We start from the raw sequence: 13,144 nt of genomic DNA, 5'->3' as shown, positions 1-13,144 counted from the left end.
ATTTTATTACTAATTATTTTAAGTAGGCTCCACGTCCAACGTGGGGCTCGAACTCACGACCCTGAGATTAAGGTTTGTGTGCTCTACCGACTGAGCCAGCCAGCCAACCCCAATTTTGAGTTTTAAAATGCTGACCTTCAGCCACGAAATTGATTTGACCCGTTAGTAGGTCTCAAGCCCTAGTCTGAACAATGCTCTCACGTGTATGCACAGAAGAAGGCTTAGTGCAACATTGTTGTCATAACAAAAACTCAAGTGGGGCTTTCATGATCCATGAGCGAATGGATAAACAAATTGTGACATGGTCAGAAAGTATCACACTGTCACACCACAGCTACATGTATCAAAAGATAGACACAGGGTGAAACCATCTATATAAAATATAAAACCCTACAGAGTGATGGCATATTATTTTATGATTATGATATACCCACATTATTTACGAATACATCCCTATGTAGCATAAGAACTGCACAAAATGATACCCACATCAGGATAGTGGTTATCTCTGGTGGGAGAGGGAGGGGAAATGGAGTTGGGGTGGGGGGGAGCATAAGGAACTTCAATTTTTCAGGTTCAGTTCTTTAAAAAATATATTGGAACCCAAATTTGCCAAATATTAACATTTGATAAAGCTGAAGGAAAGGTACCGGCCCTCACTCTGTTTTTAATATTTTATTTAATATTATGATTTCTTAAAATGTTCCGTGATAATACTTATAGGACATCAGGAAAGGAGTTTTATTCTGACTGTGGGAATAGAGAGAGGGAGTGTAGAGGGAAGCGCATGAGCCCAGGCGCAGGGGTAGGAGTGGATGAGGTCCTGGGTAATGAGAATGAACACCCAGTCCTTCCTAACAGGGGATCCTGTGCTGATGGATGGCTTTATCCCACTTCCCTCACGTGTCGGCACCACACTCTTCCCATTTAACAGATGAGGAAATAGAGGCCTTCCTATTGAACAGATGGAAACAGAAGCTGGGATTCGAACTCAGGCCTGTGAATCAGAGCCTGCGGTCTTGAGCAGTCTGCACCATGGTTCCTCCTTGAGGAGCCATCTTTGTGTCTGCCCCGGGGGCAGGGGTGGGGAGGGGTGGAGACAGACAGGGTCTGGTGTGCTGAGCTAAGATGGGTAGGCATTATTCCGTCAGGGATGAGGAGATTCAGGAGGATTTCAAGCAGGGGAGCAGCGGAGTGAACTCACTGCAGCTGTAGCATCTGTTCTTAAAAAAAAAAACAACTTTTGGGGGGATGCCTGGGCAGCTCAGTCGGTTAAGGGTGGGACTCTTGATTTCTGCTCAGGTCACGATCCCAGGGTCTCAGGATCAAGGCCCGCATTGGGCTCCCAGCATCTGTGGGCTCTATCAGTGGGGGCCTGACTTCTGGAAGCAAGAAGAGCTGTTCCAGCAGGGCTCGCTCCAGGGATGGACATCTCCAGCTCCAGTGCTGTGTGGGGGTACTGGAGAGACCACTGGGCTGCCAGTCAGGGGCTGGGCTTCTGGCTCCAGCTGCCATGAATATGCGTGTGTGACCTTGAGGTTTGGTGCTCCTTCTCTGGGCTTTTGTCATCTCTTTTTGGCAGAGAAGTCTGGATGAGGTTTTTCCAAACTGCAGTTAAATGTTTGGTTACATCAAAAAAAGCAATTAAATGGGTCACAATCAGTATTGAAAAACAAAACAAAATACAGAAATAGAACAGAAAATATCAGAGTGCATCACAGGTCACAAGGGTAAGTATTGTTTTGTGAAACTATTGTTTCACTTACATATAGGGGGTAAGGGGGTGGACTGCTCTGATGTAAAATGTATTTATTACTATGGGTCCTGATAAGAAACTAAAACACTGAACTCAGCAATCCTGGAGGTATTCCCCCCCACCCCCCCAATTCTAGGGGTCTTTGTGAAAAAGCCACACACCCAGGACTCTTCTCTTCATTCCCCTGGGTCAGCAGCTGGTCTCTTTGCTCTTAGCTGCCTCCACCCCTCCCTGGGTCTCTCTTCTTCCTGCTTCAATCCAGTCCCCTCCTCCCTTTCTCCCAGGGACAAGCCCCCCTTCGCCCCCCTTCCCAGGAAGTCCGGGTGGGGATTTCAGAAGAATAAATGTGATCCAATGGGGGTGGCTGTGGGCACTCTGTGCCAGGAGTTAAGATAAAAGGACTAAGAAGCAAACACCCAAGCACCCAGGAACAGAACAGAAAGTAGGCGAGCTGGGGACGTGGGTTTGAGGGCAGGACTTCGTGAGCAAGAGCTCGGCGGCGACACCGCAGCGGGTCACTCCCAGAGGGCCAGCACCGGCCTTGTCATTGTTGGCACTCGGTGTGCTATTAGCGAGAGAAGGTAGCTTTCTCTTTCGCCACTTCCCCACCCCCCTTTAAAAAGAAAGACAGAAGGAGCCAAGAGTTTGGGAGCCAACTCCTGGAGAGGGAGCGGCCGAACTGATTCGGAAGTTGGATCTCTTTGTACACAGGAATGTGGAGAGAAAAAAACAAAACCCACCCCATTGCTTCATTTCCCCTCCAAGCCCAAGCACTTTCTATTGTGCAATGAAAAGGCTTTTCACGTTGAGAAAAATGAATCCCGATTTGCGCTGCAAAGGAATGAGCGCGCCTCTCGGTGCGAGACCGCTCTCAGCTGGGACGCTCCCGGGTCCTCTGCGCGCGGTTCAAGGTAGCGCCCGCAGGGGCGCTGGACCCCCTTCCGCCGGCGCCCGCACTGGCTCTCACCGACCCGAGGGCAGAGGAATAGAGAGCCCGGGGAACCCCAAGGGGAGAGAGCCCCCATACGGCTGGGCCTCCCAGGGATGGCGGTTCCGCGAGTCTGTCTAAGGGAGTCGCTGGAGCTGGAACTCCGAACCCGGGAGCCAGCGGGAGCTCCAGGACTCTTCGGAGTAGCGCAGGGCAGACGGCTGGTTCGGCGCCCGGGAGGCCTGGCCCCGGACGCGCGAGGGGCGCGGGGCGCGGGGAGGCGGGCAGGCGCACATGGGTGCAGGCGGGCCGGCGGCGGTGGGGTGCGGGGGGGGGGCGGGGTGTGGCTTCCCCGCCTCCCGGGCGGGATTTGCATGTGTGTGTGGCGGCCCCAGACTTCCTGCTCCTTCTACACTGCAGGTACGCGCGGGCCGGGCCGGGCGGGCGGGCGGCGGGCGCGCCGAGACGCGGGCACCTCCTCACCCGGACGCCACCAGCGGCTCCCGGGCCGCGCCGCGCCGCCTTCCGCTCCGGTGGCCGCTAGCCCGCCCTGGCCGCGCCGAGCGCCCTGCTCGCGGGTGGGGGCGCGCCCCTCCGGCCTCCACGGTCACCTCCGTCCTCTGCACCGAGCCTGGCCTCGCGCCCCTTGGCGCTCCCACCGCCCCGGGTCCCCGGAGGGCCGCAGCCATGAGCGAGATGTCCAGCTTTCTCCACATCGGGGACATCGTCTCCCTGTACGCCGAGGGCTCCGTCAATGGCTTCATCAGCACTTTGGGGTGAGTGAGCCGAGTACGAGGGGGGCGCGGGCAGGGAGGGGGCGCCGTAGGCCCTGGTACCAGTTGCGTGCGTCCTGCCGCCGCCCCCCGACAGAGGACCTGGAAGTCCCCAGCTTCAAGGAGCGGGGTAACGGCTCGCCTCCTTCTTTTAGAGAAAGGAAGTGAAATGTTTGCCCAGGTAGAAGTCGGGCACGCTGCGGGAGTTGGTAGGAGGCGCCCCTTAGGCGAAGCCTCCACCCTCGCGCGCTCGACTTTCTTCGGAGCCGGAGGAGAGGTTGAGACTTCCTCTGCAGGTGGTCCCGGGGCGGGGCAGGTGGGTGGCTGGGGCCTGAGTTGGGGAAGGCATCCGGGCCTGGACGTGACTGGCTGGGGGGGGGGGGGGGGGGGGGCGGAGCTGTGGGGGAAGGCAGGGGCAGCTTGGAGCCCGAAATCCTCTTGTTAGGGTCCAGTCGCACCTTTGAAGGGTCGCATCTTTTCCTTCTAGCTCTGTCCTCCCCTGCCCCCCTTAAGTAGGAGTGCCATCTCAGCCCTCCCCTACCAAGAATCCTAGGTCCTGGCCCCTTCTCTCCGCCTCTCCCGGTCAATTTCCTGCGCGGCTCATCTGGCGCCCCTGGGTCCCCGGTCCCAGGATCTCCCGAGCTCTTTACAAACATTAATTAATTCTGGCCATCACCCCCCAGGGTCTGGATAAGCAGGGAATCTATTCAAGTCCCTGGAGAGGCCTAGGCCTGAAGCAGGCATAGGGCAGGAAAGGAATTAGGCAGAGCCATAGGTTTATCTTCAAAGGAGTAGTTGGGTGAGTCGCAGGGGTGGCGGGGGCGGGGGGGGGGGAGTGAAGAGGTAGAGTGGTTTCTCCACCTCTCCAGCCAGGCTCCAGGGCAGGTCCTGCTGCCCTTGTCCTATGTTCAGTCTGGGGACTTGTGTTAAGTTGGCTCATCTTCCTCCCCCCCCCCCCCTGCCTTTAGGATAAACGCACCCTCCTCTGCTCTCCCTACTCATCAGGACACCCGCCAGCCACAAGGTGCCTCCTCTCTGGGGGTTTTGGAGGACAGCCCTGGAGCCCGCAACCCAGGTCTGGCTCTGGACCTGGCCTGGCTCACCCCTGAGGCTGGGAAGTGGGAGTCACCGGGTTCTCTTGATGTCTCCCAGGGTATTTGGGAGTTTGGCTTTAGTCCTGTAGGAAGGGGAATCCAACAGGACTGGGGCTTGGAGGGCTGGCTCTGCCAGCAGAGGATTCTGACTCCAGCATACCTGCTCTCCTTATCCTTCTTGGTGCCTCTCTCGTTCCCCTCCCCGTTCAGATGTGGAATCCCCATCCACATGTCCTCGCCCTCACTAGATTTGACTTCTCTTGCTCCTTTCCCCAGAGGATGGGGGTGGAACCACATCTGGGCCAGCATCTGTGCAGGCCTCCCCCAGAGAGCACCGGCCGGGGGGACCCCTTGCTGCTGCTCTGGCCAGGGCTGCTGTTTGAAACTACTAGCCTGCACATAGTGTGCACACAGTAAACACCTCCCATAATGCTGAGGGAAGGAGGAGAGAATGTGGGGGAATCGGGGGCAGATGGAAGCCCCCCACCTTGTGTCTGAACAGCACTGGGAGCTTTTGGCAAATGATCATCTCCACTGTTGCTTAGTGCCTGGTTCAGGGCTGAGCACAAAGTGAGTGGGGTTTAAAAAAATTTTTTTTAACATTTATTTATTTTTGAGAGACAGAGAGAGATAGAGCACAAGCAGGGGAGGAGCAGACAGAGAGAGAGACACACAGAATCCAAAGCAGGCTCCAGGCTCTGAGCTGTCAGCACAGAGCCGGATGCGGGGCTCGAACTCACGGACTGCGATATCATGACCTGAGCTGAAGTCAGCCACCTAACCAACTGTGCCACCAAGGAACCCCCCCTTTTTTTTTTTTTTTTAATAAATGTTTATTTATTTTGAGAGAGAGAGTGCAAAGGCAGAGAGAGGGGGAGAGAGGGAGAGGATCCCAAGCAGGCTCCAAGCTGTCAGCACAGAGCCTGACCCAGGGCTTTGATCCCACAAACTGTGAGATCCTGACCTGAGCTGAAATCAGGAGTCGGATGCTTAACCGACTGGGCCACCCAGGCACCCCCGAAGTGGGTGGTTTTTAAGTATCTATGAGATCTGTCAGAATCAGGGGAAGGATCTTCTGCCCTCCACACAGCCCTCATCCCCTCAAAACAGATCTGTTACCTCCCAACACAGGTCCCTCCTGCCTTGGCCCTTCCTGCCCCCAGGAGCGCTTCCTCCAGTCCATTTTGACCCTGGGGCAGGACCTGGTGACCTGCAATAGCACTTCTACTCCAGGGTGCCTGTTCCCTATGCAAACACCTCCAACAGCTCCTGACTTTCCACCGATGGATGCCCCCCTCCCAGCTTGGCATTCTGGCACCCTCACTTAATTTCCTATTTTTTTTCCCCCATTCACACCCTCTGAAGTTCTAGGTGCACGATACTACCCTGATTCCTGGAACCTACCCCACGCTCTAGGTCTCTTTACCTTTGCTCCTGGGTTGCCCCCGCCCTTCAGCCAGTCTCCACCTGGGTAAATCTGACCCACCCTCTAAGACCTCGTGGGAAGTGACCTTTTTTGAGAGATCCAGCTCCTCCTCCCCCAGCCTGGCAGAATTAACCCTTCTTTCTCTGTGCTTTGCACTGCTTAGCACACACTCCTCTCTGGGATTGTGTTGCTTCACGATTAGTTGGGGATTTTTCTGTAGGGCCATCTAATGCTGGGCAATTTGCCAGGATTAACTAATTCATTACACCATTCATCCGCTCAGGCTGTCCGCAGGCACAGTACTGGGCACGGGGGCCTCTGTGGGGAAGGAGGGAGCCTTGTGTCTCACCTTCTTGGAACTCAGTCAATGAGAGAATGATTTCTAAGCACTGCTAAGTCCTCCCTACTCAAAGTATAGTCCTTGGTACAGCAGCAGGAGCGTCGCCTAGAAGCTTGCTACAAGTACAGAATCTCTGACCTCTGCCTGTCCCTCGGAATATGCCTGCTGATCCCCATGGGATTTGGTGCCTTAAAGTGTGAGCTGCACTGCTTTAAGTCATTCTCTCTGCTCCATCCTCGCCAGAATCTTCCTGGTAGCCCCAGAAAGGGGCCCCTTGGCCTTCACCCTGGCTGTGGGTGCCCATGTCTGTGATTTGAGTGAGTTCCCAGGCTAGTCCAATGTTTGATATCCAGGAGGTGCCCAGTAAGGGCTGGATGAAATGAATTTGTTGAAGACAGGGGCCCCCTTGGTGGGCAGAGGAGCTGGTCAGCTGGGAGATTTGGGGGGGGCGGGCATGGGTGGAGGAGGGAGTCCGGGGCAGCCTTCAGTTTCTGGCCAGGCACTACAGGGCAAAGTGGAGAAAGCTAATTAGAGCTGCCTGAATAATTAGAGCTCCTGGTGAAGATTGTACATTAACTCCGGGTTGAGAGGATGGGAGGGGTCTGGGCAGCAGATCCTGGAGCAGGTTGGGACCTTGGCAGGGAAGGGAAAGCAGGCCCATGCCTGTTCTTGGCAAGAGAGTGCAGCCAGGACCACTGCCTTGCACCTCACTCTGAGTGGAAGGCAGCAGAGGCCAGGGCTGGAGCGACTGATCAGGGCCAGTGAAAGGTGGAGGATTTAATGCGACTCCTGGCCGGTGGCTGTGGGGAACTGGCCCTGAGTGTGCAGGGTGGGCCCCTCAGAGTCTGACATCCAGTTCCTTGCAGGTCTCTCTGAGTGGCCAGAGGGGTGGGCTTTGGCCCATAAGGAGTAAGTTGGGGAGTGCAGGCGAACTGGGTCTTGAAACTGAGCTTCCAACGTTTGTCAAAGTGCCTTCCTTGCTTGGAGTTCCATTTGGGGGCTTTCAGGGACTCCGAACCTGTGTTGCCCAGGGCTGGGTGATCACAGGGAATAGGGTCAAAAGACGCCCCCCTTGGGGTTCTCTGTCCACCTTCCAGCCTGATTCACTTCCCCAGAAGGGTGGGCACTGGAGGTCAGCACCCAGAAAACATGGAGGTAAATATGGAGGAAGCCCCAGGTCCCCAGGGTCAGGACCCTTACATCAGTAGTCCCAGGGGCAGGGTTCTCCTGCTTTGTCACCAACTCTCTGGTTGATTTTGGCAAGACTCTGCCTTCTCAGAGTGTGTTTCCTTCAGCCTGATGTTCTCTAAGGTGCTCTGCACCTGAGAATCCCCTGGTATCTTTAATTTTTTTTTTCTTTACATCTTATTTATTTTTGAGACAGAGAGAGAGAGAGAGAGAGCGAGAGAGCACAAATGGGGGACGGGCAGAGAGAGAGAGGGAGACACAGAATCTGAAGCAGGCTCCAGACTCCGAGCTGTCAGCACAGAGCCCGATGTGGGGCTCAAACCCATGAACCGTGAGATCATGACCTGAGCCGAAGTCAGTTGCTTAACTGATTGAGCCACTCCGGCACCTCTCCCCTGGGAGCTTTAAGAAAACATTTTTTTTCCAGCTTCCAAGTCCCATGTCAGACCAACTGGGGTCTAAGGGTTGGATTTTTTAAAAACTCCCCAGTGATTTTACCTGGGGTGGGGATCCCTGATCTAAGGGCCCTCCTAGACTGACAGGCTGTAGGGAAGCCTACCTGGTCCAGAGGACCCATCTCTTCGCCTTCATCAGACTTCTTTAAGCCATTTAACAAACCTTTATTGAGCACCTACTATGTGCCAGGCACTGTTCTAGTCACTGGGGAGTCAGTAGTAACCACGATAGAGTTCCAGCCTGTTCCAGTCTATACAATGGGGAGCTGGGTGAGATGGTCTATAAGGGCCCTTTGAGCCTTAAGTCTCTGAGACACATGTAATTCCAGGGGGGAGGGCACTGCCCCTCCCGTGCAGACTACATTCCTGGAGCAGATTTCAGACCTGTGTTTGGCTTTCATTTAATTGTGATTTCACTGGAGATGCCGGACTCCTTTCACCTGGAGATGCCCTGGGGCACAGGGCAGGGTCTGGGCCTCAGCTAGGCTAATTCATGCAACTCGTTTTTTGAAAATACATATTTTTTTGTTAAAAAAATAATATATGGGGCACCTGGGTGGCTCAGTCGGTTAAGCGTCTGACTTCAGCTCAGGTCATGATCTCACAGTTTGTGAATTCGAGCCCCACGTCAGGCTCTGTGCTGATAACCCAGAGCCTGGAGTCTGCTTCAGATTCTGTGTCTCCTCTCTCTGCCCCTCCCCTGCTTGTGCTCTGTCTCCCTCTGTCTCTCAAAAATAAATAAATAAATTTAAATTAAAAAAAAATATATATGTTCTACAGAGAAAACTGGAAAAACTCAAAAAAATGATCTGTGATACCACTGTGGCTTATGTTAACATTCTGCATGTGAATCTTCAAGCCTTTTATTTACACAAATAAACAGTTACAAAATGATGTCAAACCGCACATATGGCTTTGTATCCTGTCATACAGGGGGGTGGGTATGTTAAGCTGTATTTTTTTTTATTTTTTTATTTTTTTTAACGTTTATTTATTTTTGAGACAGGGAGAGACAGAGCATGAACAGGGGAGGGTCAGAGAGAGGGAGACACAGAATATGAAGCAGGCTCCAGGCTCTGAGCTGTCAGCACAGAGCCCGACGCGGGGCTAGAACTCACGGACCGCAAGATCATGACCTGAGCTGAAGTCGGCCGCCTAACTGCCTGAGCCACCCAGGCGCCCCAAGCTGTATTTTCTTATGCCCACACGCCATTGTTATAGCTGCATAGTGTCCCTCGGTAAGATGTATCCTCATTTATTCAAGCAACTCTAGTATCGGGCATTCAGGTTGTTTCTAAAGTTTTGCCCTTATAAACAATCCGCACTGAACATCCTAGTCCATACATGCCCTAACACTTGTCCGGTTTTCCTCTCAGGCTAAATTCCCAGAAGTGGAATTCTGAGATCAAAGAAAAAGCACATCTTTACATCACAGGCTCTCTCAAAACTCTGCCTGTTTCTCTGGTGGTAGAGGTACTGAGAAGGTGACCCTGTGCCTCAGGGGCTCTATCCCCCCTTCATGTCCTAAGTTTGGGGGTGCTGTACTAGGGGGTGTGGGGAGAAAGACCAGCTTCCACCCTCAGAGTTGGGCGTGGTGACCGTGATGGAGAGAGGAGGGGTGAACTGGAGAGAGGGGCTGTGTGGGGGTTGCCTGAGGGCAGAATCCAGGGTTCCACGTGGAGGTGGGGGCGGGGACGCCAGGGACCCAGGCTGCATCCAACTCTCGGCCTTAAAGAATCCTGCTGTAGACACTTGCTCACACTCTGCCCTGCCCTACATTCCTGACCCTGCATCCCCTCCCGACTTGGCCCAGTGGGGCTATGGGGTGGGTGGGGCAGTGGCTTGGGTTGGGGGTGGGGTGATGTGCTGGATTTTAGGGTGAGGCCACACCAGCGCTCTGCTCTCAGCTCAGGGGGAAGTTTCTGGGTTTCGACTGCCCCTGGGCCCGCATATGGAGCCCCTGCAGTCCACCCCGGGCCTGTTGTCCATGCTAACACCCCATGTGGAGCTGGGGGGCTCCTCCCTGGAAGTGGGGGCTGTGAGAGAGGAGGGAAGGAGGTCTGGGAAAGGGGAGGTGGGCAGAACCCAGACCTCCAGGAAGTTCACCTCAGGCCTCTGAGTGTGAGTTCCGAGTCCCCCTGAATGTGTCATGCTGGTCATGCTGGCAGTGGTACCCAGCACAGAGCCCCTGCAGTCACAGTTCCCTGCACGAAGGCCCCTGGTTTAGCAAGGCTAAAGGACTTGCCCTGGTTCACGTAGCAGGGGCCTTTCACACTGGAGACTGTGGGCACAGAGACGAGGCTAGGCCTTGACTACACAGTGAGCCCAGGGTGTGGGTGGGGGATGGGGCTGGGGCTGGGTGGGGACACACTGCAGAGGGGTTTCCACCTGGGGAGACAGGCAGGAGGGACTCCTCAGGGGACAGAGCAGAGGAGCACAGTGATCACAGTGGTGTGTAAACGTAGGTATTTTTTTGGCTATCAGGTGGGCAGAGCCAGAAGAGGCAGTGAACATGAACCTCAGCCCTGGGGGCAGCTGCAGGTGCTGGGGCAGTATATTTGGTTCGCAAATCCCTCCCATTACTCAGCCAGCCAGCCGTCACCTGCTTCCCCCAGCCTGTAGGAGAGCTGTCCTCTCCAGGCTGGGAGTCTAGAAACCGGTGACGGGAATGATCTAGGTCATGGAAGGCAGAATTCAGTCAGTGTCTCAGAGATGCTGCTGCTGCTGGCAACGGGGAGACTTTACAGAGCTTTTACAGTGGGTGGCCCTGGCCTTCACTTAGGCTGTCACTTTGGTCCTTCACCTCCAGCCAGAGGCATACATATAATTCAAAAAAAGTAAAAAGAACCATTTAGAATACCCATATGCCCGTTACTTAGACGATAATTGCCCACATTTTGCCATATATGCTGCATCTATTTTTTGCTGAAGTATTTTATGGTAAATTACATAATTGCATGTTTTCGCCTCTAAATACTTCATTACACATCTCTAAGAAATAAGGGTATGTTCCTGTGTAACCATAGTACTGTTACCACACCCTTCAATAATTTCCTAATAGCATCCAATGCCCAGTCGGTAGTCAGATGTGCCCCATTGTCCTCAGTCTGTCTTTGACCACTGGTTTCTTTAATTCAGGATCCAATCAAGGTCCACATGTTACATCTGATTCTTATGCCCCCACCTCTTTCTTTCCCACGATGACACCGAGTTCCTGACAAGACAGGGTGGGTTATGCTATAGACTGTCTCACTTTCTGGATTTTGCGGCTCTGTTTCCCAGAGAGCTCTGCGGCAGTCTGGAGCCAGGCAGGCCAGGCCTCAGGGCCTGAATCCTAAGGCCTCAGTTACTATGTCAAGCAGGACGGGACAAGTCCAGTTCCGGGTTATGCAGAGCAGGAGAAAGGCTTGGGCCGGCAAGGCCAGTGGGTGAGGTGAAGTCCGACCAGCAGGGCAGCCCCTGTTTAAACTTTTCTGTTTCGTCTCAGCTTTCCCTCTTGTCTCTCCAGCTCTCCGTCCCTCTTCTTAGCCTAACAGATACATCCCCCTGTGTACCGAGCAGCATTGTTGAGACCCTGGGACTTACCAGAGTCTACCAATCCTGAAAGCCAAAAACCCAGGCCTGTGGGCAGAGGCAGCGCCCTGAAGGCTTGCACATTAGCCCGGGATCGTTCTTTCTTTCTTTCTTTTGTTTTTAAAGTGTTTATTTATTTTTGAGAGAGAGAGAGAGAGAGAGAGCGAGCAGGGGAGGGGCAGAGAGAGAGGGGGAAAGAGGCCCCAAAGCAGACTCCGCGATGATAGCGGAGAGCCCGATGCGGGGCTGGAACTCACAGACTGTAAGATCATGACCTGAGCCAAAGTTGGACACAACTGAATGAGCCACCCAAGTGCCCTGCTCTTTATTTCTATTGGACCAAATTTAGTCATTTTTACCACCTCCATTATCTCTGGAAATATTCTTGGAGTTCACTGAGTGTGTGGCTTACTGTCCTTTTTAGACTTACGCTCTCTGAAGAGGAAGCCTACCTTGCCTGCCCTTAGTTCCAGGGAGTCTATCTCTTAGCCTTCATCAGACTGCATTAAGTCATTCAACAAACATTTACTGATTCATGCTTGTTTTAAGTTCCATATACTGGGCTCTCTGGTGATACATGGTGGATCCTTCATAAAGAAAGATATGTAGAGGTGAAGTAAATGGATGTTTTTGTAGGGATGCAGAAATGAATTTCTTTTCTCCGATGAGCCAGAGATCCGAGCCAGAGATCCATCCCAGCCAGTGAACCTGGTTTCCTCTTCCAACATTCCTCCCCACCCCCACCTAGTGGGTGGGACTTTGGGTATTTGGAAAAAGGGATTCTAAGGCCCTCATCCACCACCAGCCAATCCCAGTATTCCAACAGGGCCTGCATTGGGAGAGGCCTTCCATGGATCTGGCCTAGATTTTTGGGGTGGTGGCCAGTGTCCTGGTCTGGGAGTCAGAGATCTGGGGTCTGGAACTGGCTGTTCCTTTAACTTGTCGTGTGACCTGCTGCTCAGTTTCCCCTCCATGCCTCAGTTTCCAGGCCAGATTGGGAGGGGCTGACTAGAGTCCCTCAGGCATTTCCCAGTCTATGATTTCCCCCTCCTGTGGCTTCTGTGATAGTGGCCATGTTGGTAGGTGCAGGTTTTGATTCAGGCTCTTCTGATCGTCACCTGACCCACTTCTAGGTCCTTTCTTCCTCCTCCTTATCTAATCTTTCCAGACAGCATTGACCCGCCCCACTGCCTTTTCTATGACTCCCACCTGGATCTCAAAGTCCAGCCAGGGCAGAATGGGGCCACTCTGGTCCCCGGATGCATTTGCCTTCCTCTCTTCCCTTAGACTGAGGTCTGGGGGTGCAGACCCCATGGACATTTCAGGGACAGCAACCTCCGCCACAACTGTGTAGAGCAGAGTTTTCAACCATCTCTTCTTCAGGGGGTCCAGGGCAGCCCTGAATACAGGCCTCCGGCCAGACCCCTCCCCACTTGCGCTCATCTCTCTGTGCCCACTTCGTGGATGCCCTGTTGGGCCCTGCATGGTGCAGGCTCAAACTGGCTTTGTGCCTCCCAGCGGATGGAAGGCTCACAGTAGGGACTGTCCTCAGGGCTGCTGAGTGTCCTCTGGGCTGGCCCTGAGGTGGGGAGATGCAGGGGTCTAGGACAT

The 13,144-nt window shown here is 53.8% G+C and overlaps 1 protein-coding gene across 1 annotated transcript in view; it reads left to right on the top strand.

Moving 5' to 3' along the window:
* Positions 1-3,060: 3,060 nt before the first annotated feature.
* ITPR3 (inositol 1,4,5-trisphosphate receptor type 3) overlaps positions 3,061-13,144 on the top strand; it is a 67,345-nt gene continuing 57,261 nt past the window's right edge. The window contains exon 1 of the mRNA XM_049653438.1: positions 3,061-3,460. Within this exon, the coding sequence (XP_049509395.1) occupies positions 3,372-3,460 (89 nt within the window). The 5' untranslated portion in view covers positions 3,061-3,371. The remainder of the gene's footprint in view (positions 3,461-13,144) is intronic.

The sequence above is a fragment of the Panthera uncia genome (assembly GCF_023721935.1).
Source record: "Panthera uncia isolate 11264 chromosome B2 unlocalized genomic scaffold, Puncia_PCG_1.0 HiC_scaffold_24, whole genome shotgun sequence".
Classification (NCBI taxonomy): Eukaryota; Metazoa; Chordata; class Mammalia; order Carnivora; family Felidae; genus Panthera; species Panthera uncia.
Note: the sequence above shows the minus strand (reverse complement) of the source record. Positions and strands in the feature narration are given on the sequence as shown.